The 13,028-nt window shown below is 43.2% G+C and overlaps 1 protein-coding gene across 3 annotated transcripts in view; it reads right to left on the bottom strand.

The window, feature by feature from the left end:
• CNKSR3 (CNKSR family member 3) overlaps positions 1–13,028 on the bottom strand; it is a 99,638-nt gene that overhangs the window by 22,326 nt on the left and 64,284 nt on the right. For 2 of the 3 annotated variants that reach the window (XR_014844338.1, XM_021086603.2), the window contains exons 3-6: positions 12,458–12,660; positions 11,852–11,939; positions 4,687–4,728; positions 943–1,062 (exon numbers count right to left, since the gene is read on the bottom strand). The exons of the other annotated variant lie outside the window; for it this stretch is intronic. Coding sequence is in view for 1 of the 2 variants with exons in the window: in XM_021086603.2 (XP_020942262.1) it covers positions 943–1,062; positions 4,687–4,728; positions 11,852–11,939; positions 12,458–12,660 (453 nt within the window). In the remaining variant the exon portion in view is untranslated. The remainder of the gene's footprint in view (positions 1–942; positions 1,063–4,686; positions 4,729–11,851; positions 11,940–12,457; positions 12,661–13,028) is intronic. 3 annotated transcript variants of the gene reach the window in all.

Raw genomic sequence — 13,028 nt, 5'->3', positions numbered from 1 at the left:
CAGCCACCAATCACTGCACACTTACCAGGCATCAGCGCCTGGCACGCAGCATGCATAATCTAATTTAATACATTCAACAGCCCCGCGAGGGTTGTTACTATTCATTTTTGACGGATGAGGACACGGACCCATATAGACATTAAGTCACTGGAGAGTTGGGATTTCAATCCTGCTCTTTCTAGGAGTTCCTGTGTGGCTCAACAGGTTAAGGTCCTAGCCTTGTCACTTCAGGGGCTCTGGTTGCTGCTGTGGTGCAGGTTCGAACCCTGGCCCAGCAACGTCCATGTGTTGAGGGTGCAGCCGAAACAAAAAAAATGTAAATCCCGCTCTTTTTGACTAAAAGTCCCTAAGCCCTTCGATGGGCCTCCTAGGGTCCCCACGTAGATTTCAGCACACTAATCACAGCTGCTGCATGCGAGGCAATGAGAATACGAGTTACCTAGGACCAATCTAGGTATCCAGGTATCTACCTGTATGTATTCTCAGACCCTGTTCTTACACAGAGCCCGTTACCTCTGAAACATTTCCGAACTTTCTTTAAGAATCGTTACTTTCAACCAGTCTCTTCTCACCTCCATCCTAAGTGCTAACGGAGGCTTCAGAGCAGATGTTGTTTTGTACCAAGAGATCATCTTTCCTTTGTGTAAATGTTTTCTCTCGCCTTGTATTGCTAAGTCCTAAAAATAAACCCGTTAAGACAGTTCCTTCAAGATAAGAATATACTGTTTTCAAACAGTATTCATTTTTATACGTTGAAGATACAAAATATACCCACAGTTCAAGATGGCACATTCTTAGCGACACAATGGAAGACAGTATAATCGAGTCTACTCCAGAATTCCAGTGAAAGCAATAAGGAATTATTTTCTTAAAAAAAGAGATGACAACTTCAGTCCGCACTGATGCCATGGGAAAATAAACAAGTGGTGGTAGACTTCTTACCAGGCCTTCCCCGGGCTTAATGTTTGGTAAGTGCACTTCCTCCAGACACGCACACTGGCTCATCACAGGGTCCGTGGCAGATCGGATCGTTTTGTCACAGATGCCATTTAGAACCTTGACCTAGAGTTGGAGAGGCAAAGAGGGACGGTTCAATCATTAATCTAGACTGGATTTTAAAAAAATGCATTTCACCCATCATCTTGAGCTCTGACGCGCAATCACGATGACACGCGGCGCAATGAACACGTGCCACTTGGGTTCCATATTTGCATTGGGGGGGGATGGGACCACTATTTCATCTTTGCTTTAAAAGTACAGCTTTTATATTAACTCCTTTAAGACGAATGAGGGGCACGGGCTGGGCAGAAACCCCCTCTCGGCAGTTAAAGAGAATCATGTCGGCTTCTTAGGGACTGCTCACATTCTCTGCATACCAAATCCTGACAAAGTTAAAATATATATATATATTTTTTTATATATTTTGTTTGAACCCTTTTTAAAAATAGATTTGATATTTTTCTTTTTTTGGCTGTGCCCACAGCATGCAGGGATCAAACCAGCACCACAGCAGCAACCCAAGGCACAGAAGTGACAACAAAAGACACTTAACCCGCTGCACCACCAGGGAACTTCTAGATTTTATTTTATTTTATTTATTTATTTATTTTTTGGTCTTTTTTGTCTTTTGTTGTTGTTGTTGTTGCTATCTCTTGGGCCGCTTCCGCGGCATATGGAGGTTCCCAGGCCAGGGGCTGAATCGGAGCTGTAGCCACTGGCCTACACCAGAGCCACAGCAACGCGGGATCCGAGCCGCGTCTGCAACCTACACCACAGCTCACGGCAACGCCGGATCGTTAACCCACTGAGCAAGGGCAGGGACCAAACCTGCAACCTCATGGTTCCTAGTCGGATTCGTTAACCACTGCGCCACGACGGGAACTCCTAGATTTTATATTTTAAAGCTGTTTGAGGCTTTGAGGAAAACTGAGCATAAAGTACAGTTCCTATATACTCCCCCCCACCGCCCCACTATAGTTTCCAACAGTTATATTTTTGGAACATGGTTAGTAACAAAAGATTATTAACATCTTGCATGACTGCAGTACATCTGTTACAAACGATGAACCAATAGTGATATATTTTAACAAAAGTCTGTAGTTTACACTAGGGTTCACTCTCTGTGGGGTATAATTCTACAGCTTTTGACAAATGCATGATCCTACCACCACAGGATCATAGAGTATAGTTCCTCCACCCTAAAAATCCCCTATGTGCCACCTACTTGTTTATTTCCCCCCCCTCCACGATGCACCCCTGGCAATCGCTCATCTGTACTGTTTCTATGGCTTTGCTTTTTCCAAAAGGTCCAATAGTTAGAATCATACAGTACGTAGCCTTTTCAGATTGGCTTCTTTCACTGAGTAATATGCATTTAAGGGTCCTCTGTATCTTTTCAGGACTGGGATACATCATTCTTTTTCCTGCCAAATAACATTCCACTCTCTGGATGGACCATAGTTTGTTTATCCAGTCATCACGTGAAGGACACCTTGGTGGCTTCCAAGTACTGGCAACTATGGTTAAAGCTGCTCTAACACTCTGTGCAGGTGTTTGTGGATATCAGTTTCTCTCATTTGGGTAAACACTTAGGAGTATTGGATCCCAGGGTAAGAGTAAGTTTAGTTTTGTAAAAATCTGCCACCGTGCCTTCCAACATGGCGCTACCATTTGTATCTCCACCATCGAACAAGAGTTCCTATTGCTCCATGTCCGGAGTTGTCATGTGTTGGATTTTAGTTATCCTAGAAAGTGTGTAGTGGTACCTCGCTGATATTTTAATTTGCAATTCCCTAATGAAACATGATGTTGAACATCTTTTCATATACTTATCTGCCAAATATATATCTTTTTGGGTTAGGTATCTGTTTGGATCTTTTAGCCACTTTTTTAATGAGGTTGTTTTATTTTTTTATTTTTTATTTTAATTTTTCTCTTTTTTGCTTTTTTTTAAGGACCACACATGTGGCATATGGAAGTTCCAAGGCCAGGGGTCAAATTGGAGCTACAGCTACAGCCACAGCAGCACCCCCAGTACTTAATCCAGTGAGCGAGGCCAGGGATGGAACACTAGTCAGATTCTTAACCAACTGAGCCATAATGGGAACTCCTGTTTTCTTATTATTGACTTGTAAGAGTTCTTTGTATATTTTGGACACAAGTTCTTTGTCTGCTAAGTGTTTTGAAAACAGTTTCTCCCAGTCCGTGGCTTGTCTTTTCATCCTCTTAATAGTGCACTGATGGTGTAGAGGTTTTGTTTGTTTGTTTGGGGTTTTTTTTTTTGTTTTTTGTTTGTTTGTTTGTTTTTTGTTTTTTGGGGGCCACACCTGAAGCATGCAGAAGTTCCTGGGCCAGGGATCAAACCCACATCACAACAGTGACCAGGGCCACAACAATGACAACACTGGATCCTTAACCCACTGAGCCACCAGGGAACTCCCAGAGTTTTTCATTCTAATGCAGGCTACCTTATCAATTTTTTCTCACACGGATCATGCTTTTCTTGTTGTATCTAAAAATTCATCACCAGGAGTTCCCGTTATGGCGCAGTGGTTGACGAATCTGACTAGGAACCTTGAGGTGGCAGGTTCCATCCCTGGCCTTGCTCAGTGGGTTGAGGATCCGGCGTTGCCGTGAGCTGTGGTGTAGGTCACAGACGCAGCTCGGATCCCATGTTGCTGTGACTCTGGCGGCTACAGCTCCGATTCGACCCCTAGCCTGGGAACCTCCATATGCCACGGGAGCAGCCCTAGAAAAGGCAAAAAGACAAAATAATAATAATAATAAAAATTCATCACCAAACCCAAGGACGCCTAGATTTTCTCCTGCTACTTCCAGGCATTTTATTGTTTTGCAGTTTACATTCAGGTCTAGGGTCTTTTGAGTGATGCCTCACATTCTCTGAACACCAAACCCTGACAAGGTCAATTATTAGCGATGTGAAGATCCCCAGTAAGTGGTCTCCGTGTAGAAATCACAGCGGCTGCGCGTAGTTATGTCTCCCAATCAGATTCATCTAACCTTTCAAAATTAACCAAACACATCGGGAAATTCCAAAGAGTGATTTTTTTTCCCCCAGGGGGCAGAGCCCAAGAAAGGATACTCTTTACATTCCTCTAATTTGTTTAGCCTCCCTATTTATGGAAAAATATATTTATAGCAGTTTCATTGCTAAATTCCTCAACATCAGTAGGAGGAAGGCCTTATCAAAAGAGCACAGGCTGGCTTCTGTCAAAAGGAGGAAGTGATGATGCATAGTTACAAAACATGCTGCTAACAGTCAGAGGACATCCCCCTTCCATCACAAGGCTTTGGCCAAGATTTTTATTTTTTTTAATCAAAATGGTCCTAAAGTGAAATTTGCAGATCCGTTCAACCCTAATTAACAGGGCGGCTAGCAATTTAAGTATAATTTTATCCAGATAAAGTGCTCAGCTGGGGGGGGGGGAAGCAAGGCAGAGACCTTAATATATTTCATTTAAGCACAGGAATCTTCACAGAGCTTGGTCTTGTTGTTAACTAACTTTTATTCTTCCCTTTCCACCGAAATGAATAGGCTCATACCCCCAAAGCCAGTATTTCAAAGCATATCCTGAATTGCCGAGCCACAGCGCATTTACTTGAATTAATGTGATCCCTGCTGGTTGTGGAAAAGAGAATTTTATAACTTTTAGAAGGAATACTTACTACGGTTAAAACTTTGTCCTCCATCTCTGCCACAAGGCAATCCTAAAGAAAGAGAAGAAAATAAAAACTATAAAGGCAAAGAACTTTCCGAAACTTGTCTGAGCTCTCCAGGTACTTCCTGGGGCCCAAGAAAGTCCCTGACACCACCCGCCCCCAACCCTGAAGCCTGAGCACTTTCTGGAGGAGAAACGTGGATTGGAGAAGAGGGCAGAGCAGGAAAGGAGTGGACATTCAGTTCCTCCTAAGGCTCTGCCCTCTCCTGACTCCAAGAGCTTATCATCCAAGGAATCATCTGACCAATTATTTAATCAGAACACCTACAAAAATCATTGAGGTCCACCTACTGCCCAGACTATACAGAGCCTAGGAAGCCAGAAGTCCGAGTCCAAGAAGGTTAAAGTGGCTCTTAAATGTGACCCCAGGCTAAGCTCGCCCTGGGCCAAGGGAGCCAAGGAGTCTTTAGCTCTGGGCCTGCCCATAAGAATGGCTTTCAAATAAGGGCTTGAGTAAACTTAGCCACAAAGTTTATTTTAAGCACCGCTGAGATTAAATCAGATATTTCAGGCCTTAATAGATGAAAAGGCTTCAACAAAACATTCATTAACATGCTGCCAAAAACGTGGTCTGGAGGTATGCTATTGGGGGCAGCAAATAATGAGCTGGAATGCAAAGCATTATGTACTCAGCTTAAGAACAAAAGACTCGGAACCCTAGGAACCCGGTTCGCTGATTATAAGAATCACCATTGTCCTGTGTAAAAACAGCCAAAGTGAAACTGCCGCCATGAAACTCTCTTGGTGAACTTTCTAGAACAGAAGAAGATTTGCACTGACATGGCAGAGTGCGTACCGAAGAAAAAGGAGACCCACGAGATTCCTAACAATTTATTTGGCACCATTAAGTACAATAATCCCAAACTGGAACACCGTAAAGAAAACGAGAATTATTTTATGCGCAGGAAGGATACTGATCAATTCTGTTGGAATTGTCCAAGATTCTCATTTCAATCCCAAGGTCCTTTTAGGTCACTTTCCCTCCCTTTCTACGGCGGGGAGAAAAATGTATGACATTCTACTCTAATGTGACTTTGATCATTGTATTTTCGATGCCTTAAAAATGTGTTTAACTTCTTCCATTAGGTAAAAATGTGGGCTATAAGAATAATATAATATACCACATATAATATTATATACAATATATAATATAATAATATAACCTCCTCCACTAGGTAAAAATGTGGGCTGTAATAGTTACTCTCCTACTCCCAAAATTCACACTGACTCTCAGAAGAAGACCAGACTAGTGAAAAAACACTTTAAAAAAGAAATTTAGGAGTGCATTTTTGCATGTGTGAATCCGACATGAATCCCCACTCCGGGAGCAACTTCTGTAAACTACGAATGATCACAGCTCAGACACACACTTTTCCTCCTCTCTTTCGTGCGTGGGACTAAGGATCAGCTACCATGATCACCCCTCCCCCACTGACACCATCCGAAGGACAGAATTATTAAAAAAAAAACGTCAACTTCGGCAAAACAGAGTACGTACATAGTCTCATGCTGGAAATAAAACTAATGGGTTGGGTTTCCGGTTTTTCATGACAAATCCCCAAATGATTGGCCGTCGGTCACCCTTGGGGTGACCACCCACAGGCAGAGGGGCCACTCCCCTCACACCAGGGCCCAAGCGTCAAGATGCACGTTTGATCTCATGGTTCTTCCTACTGGATGCCTTGATGGAGTCAAGACACCACCGAGAAAACGGGGCTCTTTGTGGCCATGGAGCCAATGGGTGAGGAGCGCTCCCGGCTCCCTGAACTGTCCAAGGCAGCGTGTGAAAGGGTCACTTTTTACGAATGTGGGTTCCCACACCCATTCCTCCCGGGGAGGGGGGGCGGGGGGAAGCAGCTGCTGGCCTGACCTCATGGTGTTTGGCACGGAGGCAACAGGATGGAAAAAAAGAAGTCCTGGAACCAAGTCAGCCCCTCATGGTTCTGACAGCAGGGCCGAGTTTTGTCACATTTCTTGGTCACCTGGATCCGCGGGCAAGGGCCCGCCAACCTGGCAGAGACCCAGGCAGGGCAGCTCCCAGCTGCGCCTTCCCGTTGCTGCTCTTCTTTATTCTTCTTCTTTTTCTCCCCCCTACCTTCTTACTAACTGAGGAACCTTGGGAGACGGGTTTAACGTCTTCACGCCTCAGCTTCCCCCCTTGTAAAGCAAGGATGATAAAACCGATCTCAGAGAACTGCTGAGAATTAAACGTGATAACACACATCAAGCATGTAGAGCACACCTGAGACCCAACCAGTGCCCAGTAAATGGTCGCAGGGCTCTCCCTCCTCTGCGGTCACGGTACTTTCTGTCCACTCAGTGTTCTCGGCCATCTAATGCTCACTTCCATTTCTTCCTACGCATTGAAACTCAGCACCTGCTGCTGCCATCCTGTCTCTCGTCAGCATGATTCCAGTTCTCACGTCCTCGAAACTTCAGGACAAATGGAACACAGAGGTCAGGCTCCCTTCCCACTGCAGGACCCTTCACCCGAAATTTATAGCCTGAAAACTAGATGGACGATCTATCTGTGGACTCGGTGTGAAGCGACAGCCGTAGCACACTTAAAAGAAGTTATGTGCAGTGTAATGGAATCACTGTGCTGTACCCCCAAAACTAACACGACATTGTAAATCAACTATATTTCATTGAAAAAAAAAAAGAAGAAGAAGAAGAAAGTGGAGTTCCCACGGTGGCTCAGTGGGTTAAGAACCTGACATAGTGTCCATGAGGATTCAGGTTTGATCCCTGGCTTCACTCAGTGGGTTAAGGATCCAGCTGAAAGCTGCAGTGTAAGTCACAGATGTGGCTCAGATCCAGTATTGCTGTGGCTGTGGCGCAGGTCTGCAGCTGCAGCTCCAATTCGCTCACTAGCCTGGGGACTTCCATATGGTGCAGGTGCAGCTGCAAGAAGAGAAAGAGAGAAAAAGGAAAGACGAAAGGAAAGGAAAGGAAAGGAAAGGAAAGGAAAGGAAAGGAAAGGAAAGGAAAGGAAAGGAAAGGAAAGGAAAAGTTAATTAGTGGGGAAAAAAAAAGAATAAGTGTGAAGTTTCCTTACAGGGAAAAAAGCAGCAAGTCCTCATCCTTCCAATCGGGAAAGGCACACACTGTCACCAGAGGGTGAGATGCAGAGAAGGAGACAAAAAGAGGAGGAGCAGTGGCCATATGTGGAACAGAGAAAGAAGAAAAAGGACAAGCCAAGCTCTCTTTGCCGACAAGGAAAAAGGATAAAGACTCAAGGAGAACATGTTTCTTGTCACTAGAAATAAAGAGACACAGCTTTGATTCCTTCCATTCCCCAGAAAGAAAGCAATGACTGGAAAAGACAGGTTTCTTCCTAAAGAGTCAAAACATCTTCTGCCAAGAGGCTGAGAGAAAACCGGCACTTCCCGCCATTGTGAGAGGGTGTGACATCCCCAGCAAATTCACCCTTGCTGCTGCCAGGACACCGCACGTGGAAGAAGACATTCGACTCCTCCTGCAACTCGCCAAGGCACCTGTGCTCTCCCACTACTAGAGAAAACACAGGGGCATCAAGAGCGAAACATGTTTTTTTAGAGTTCCTGTCATGGCGCAGCGGAAATGAATCTGACCATGAGGTTGTGGGTTCAATCCCTGGCCTCGCTCAGTGGGTTAGGGAATCCAGGTTGCTGTGAGCTGTGGTGTAGGTCACAGACACGACTTGGATCTGGCGTTGCTGTGGCTGTGGTGTAGATTGGCAGCTACAGCTCCGATTTGACCCCTAGCCTGGGAACCTCCATATGCTGCGGGTGTGGCTCTAAAAAACAAAAAGACAAAAAAAAAAAAAAAAAAAAAAAAAGCTAAACATGTTGTTTCAATCTAAGTTCATAAAACGACATTCCCATATATGTTTACACAGTTTCTTAAGCCTTAGAAACTGTCCAAATTTAAATACAAAATACCAGAAATAACATATTTGTTAACTTTTGTCTCCTTAAGCCATCATGTTTGATTCCAGAAAACCAGTACCAGAGAAGATATTACTATTTCCTACCCTAGGCTATTATTTCATAAGCAGGCATTGTGCTTTACATATATTGTGTCTTGTTTCCTCTTCACGACACTCTTCTGAGGTAGGTGTCTTAACGAATTTGTAAACAGTTTGTAGAATTTCCCTAGATCTAGTTTCACATGGACACATGAATGCGGTCGTCTACACGCTTTTCGTAAAGGAAAAACTGTTTTCTTTTCTTTGGCTCCTAGGCTCCCTCCTCCCTTCTCTCTCTGCCAGAGTAAACACAACTTTTCTTCAGAATGGCTGCTATATTTAATATTCTCCTTTGTACAGAGGTTTTCGCATGTATGTGTGTATGATTACTAATACATATAGACATACATTTAAAAAAATTTTGGTCACCATTTGTCTTCATATTACCCTCATGTTCCCTTTTTTTCTTACTCCACAATAACTTATAGAAATTCCAGGAAATTATCTGGTAAGGTCAATAATAGTATTCCCATCTTACAGTGAGAACACCAAGGCTCATTATGTTTTTTGTTGTTGTTTGGGAGGGAGAGTTGTTGTTTTCTGGCTGTTCCCATGGCATGCAGAAGTTCCCAGGACAGGGACTGAACCCATGTCGCAGCAATGACAACACCGATCCTTAACCCATGAAGCCACCAAGGAACTCTGAGGCTCCTAAGTTTTAAGTGACTTGTCCAGAGTTCTAGGGCTAAATAATGGCAGAGGCAGGATTTGAACCCATAACTGCTTGTCTCTGAAACATGCTCCATGAACACCAAAGGGAAAATGGAAACAAAAAATAAACACAAACAAAAAGAATACCTCTTGTGTTCTTTAAGTTTGGGTTAAATTGTTCCTGATAAGAGACAAAATTCTCATCAGCTTGTTTGTCAAAAGCATTAGGGCATTTGTTTAAAAAGACAATTAAAAAGCATCATTCATCCTTTCAAATTACAGTTTTCTCCAGGTATATGCCCAGGAGCAGGACTGCTGGATGAGATGGTAGGTAGTTCTGCATTTAGTTGTTTCATGGATCTCCACACTGCTCTCCACAGTCGTTGCACCAACCTACATCCCCACCCACAATGGAACAGGCTTCCTTTTTCTCCACCCAAGTATTTATCGCTTAGAGACTTTTTGACGATGGCCATTCTGACTAGAGTGAAGCTAATACCTCATTCCAGTTTTGGCTTTCATTTCTCTCATACGAAGTGATGTTGAGAATCTTTTCATGTGTTTTTTTGGCCACCTGTGTGTCTTCTTTGGAGAAATGTCTATTTAGAGCCTCTGACCATTTTTAAAATGGGTTGTTATTTTGATATAAAGCTGAAGGAGATGTTTGTATATTTTGGAGATTAGTCCCTGGTCAGTCGCTTTTTGTTCAAAAGATTTTCTCCCACTCTGTGCGTTGTCTTTTCATTTTTTTTTTTTTTAATGCTTTTCTTTGCTGTGCAAAAGGATGGACTTAGAGATTATCATACGAAGTGAAGTAAGTCAGGCAGGGAAAGGCAAATATCATGAGATCACTAATATGTGGAATCCAATTAAAAATGATACAAAAGACCCTATTCACAAATCAAAAACAGATTCAAAGATTTCGAACCCAAATTTATGGTTCCCAAAGGGGAAAGGTTGGGGGGACGGATGGGTTGGGAGGTTGGGATTAGCGTATACACACTACTACACACAAAATCAATCAGCAGCAAGGACCTACTGCATAGCTCGAGGAAACCTATTCAATACTCTGTGATAGCCTATATGGGGAAAGAACCTGAAAAAGAATAGATATATATGAATATATATGACTAATTCACTTTGCTGCACGTTTGAAAGTAACACATCATAAGTCATCTAGAAAATCCAATAAAACTTACTCAAAAATAAATAGAATGCAAAAATTTTTAAATAAAAAGCACTCTTCATCGTGCACCCAGAGTCGTGCAACCCCAATAAGCCCCCATGGGCACCCTTCTGAGCAGGATCACTATGCCTAGGGACCCTCCATCACATAATGAATGCACCACAATTGCTATCAGACTCTTTCTATCAAAATTACTTTTATACACCATAAAAATGAGCAGAAACTCAGAGCCACTTTATTGCTCCGTGTTCTTTCCTAAGAACATGGCCTCAAAAGTGTATGATGAAGCCACACATCCTTCAAGTTCAAGGGCTGCTCAGGATTGGACCTTAACCAACAGCCCAACTTCACTCTTCCAATTCCAGAAACAGACAGAAAGCACGAGGCTTTTCAGAACTGCATCTATTTTCTGGCACGGTTAGAACTGAGGAGAGGGCGTTCTTTACCTTTTGCCAAATCAGCGGTGGAAACAAACGTGCACTAGCAGAATTTTTGAACCAAGTGGGATCACGAAAAAAAAGAACAAGGTTGTCCTTACATTTATGGCCTCAATTCGATTCGCAAATATTTTTACAAGAGTCTTCTGCGTGCCAGTTAATACATTCTTGGCGTTTACTAAGATGCATAGGTCTGGCCAATGAGCTGTGTGTGAAATTGACGTGTCATTTCCAAACCAGAGCATTTGTCAGTGGGAGAATCATCCAGGTTCCTTGTCCCTCTGCCACGGGGACAAATAACATAAGACACTGGTGGTTCTTATGTAGGATGTCAATCTACATCTCTAAAGCAGAACCCCCAGCTGACCCATTTGGATGCAGATAAGCCAGGAATAAACTAAGGTTTGTAGGGTGTTTTGTTACTGCATCAAAGCCTAGCTCATCTTGACTGATAAACCCAACCAAGAAAATTAAGAAGCAGATACAGTAAGGTACTCAGAACAAAGGGTATCATGAAATTGTCACTCCAGAACTTCTATTTTTAAAAAAAGGAAAAGCACTCTACTATTTTAGAGAAAGCACAAGACTATTAGGTCGACTATTTGAAAACAGAAGAAGGTAAATCTTTGATGTAAAGGCCACAGGTCATTTTTCACAGAACTTATCTGTATAATTCATCTAAGCGAAAGCCTTTCATCTCTCCTCCAGCTCTGATGGGGGAAAAAAAAGGGACAGAAAGAAACAATGGTACCTCATACCTGCAAGTAAACCCTTTGAAGCAAAGGAAAAGGAAAAAAAACCTTGTAGAAAGCAACAGGGATGCACTGACCTTCTGCACGGTGGTTGTCAGGTCCAGGCAAAGCTGAATGATTTTGTTCTTCGTTACTGAGAAGTCGGTGATCCCTGTAAACGGCGTCCTAGAAAGCAACGAAAATCCTCATTAAAAAAAAGGGGGAGAAGAAGAACCCACTGGGGTCCCACACTGTGTGTCAACAAGCACGGCTACACAATAGGCTGGTTTAAATTGCTCCGCAACATCTTCCTCCCAAAAAGCACACAAGATGGGAATCTACAGAGAAAAGAGACAGATGCTCTAGATAAAAAAAAACAAAAACAAAAAAACCCACACCTCAAAAAATGAGCCAAGAGAATTAACATCTCTTCAAAAGCCAACTAACAGCCTTTATACAACCAAATAATCAGTAATGTTTAACCTCGGAAAAACTCAACTCCTCTCTAAGCTGAGGCCACTTTGTTCCTGCTATTCACTTGCTCAGTCACTTCCAGAGGGACCCTAAAATCAACCACTGATGCAGAACTCCCAGGCTGCCAAGGCCGGACAGGGACAATGGTGCCTTTTCCTCAGGCAAAATCCAGACGTGCATGCATCTCAGACCCGCCTTCAACAGGACAGCAAAGCACCCCCAGGACTCACCGGTCCAGCCAAGCTAACAAGGCCTTGGCAGCGCCTATGAGCTCCACCACGGAAGTCAGAAACTCATTGGGGGGCTTGTGGGAGGTGTTTCCGTCATAAGCTGGACTTTTCCGCCGGCCACTTATGTAATTCTGTAAATTGTGGGAAGATGCTCGAAGTTTCAAAACCAAGTTCTTCATGTTATCAGTTTCAAGGCCATAATTCTGTGGACAACAAAATCGAAGGGGAAAAAATTCAAAACAATCAACAATGTATACATTCTCCTAATAATTCAAAAGCCCATGGCGTCAGCTTTTGAATTATTCTCTTCCTGAAATGCCCCTCCCACAAATTTTGGCAGGGACAGCTCTTTCTTATCACTTTCATCCTCATTAGCCCAAATGTTTCTTCTTCTTCACGGCTTCTAGGACAGTCTGGAGCAGTTTCTCACCCTTTAAATGCCTTACTGACATTTAAAGCCCCATGATTCTTTGTTTGGGTTAGGAGGTGGGAATTCCAGCAGACTGAGGGGTGTCTACCTGGCCTCTACTCATTAGATGCCAATAATGTACCTTCCCCCGTTGTGACAAAT

The sequence above is a fragment of the Sus scrofa genome, chromosome 1, assembly GCF_054392235.1.
Source record: "Sus scrofa isolate SSC_HxYL_T2T_F1_AM1 chromosome 1, Sscrofa_HxYL_maternal_Yorkshire_Landrace_v2.0, whole genome shotgun sequence".
NCBI classification, from domain to species: domain Eukaryota; kingdom Metazoa; phylum Chordata; class Mammalia; order Artiodactyla; family Suidae; genus Sus; species Sus scrofa.
The sequence above is the reverse complement of the archived record's forward strand: the minus strand, read 5'-3'. Positions and strand labels throughout refer to the sequence as shown.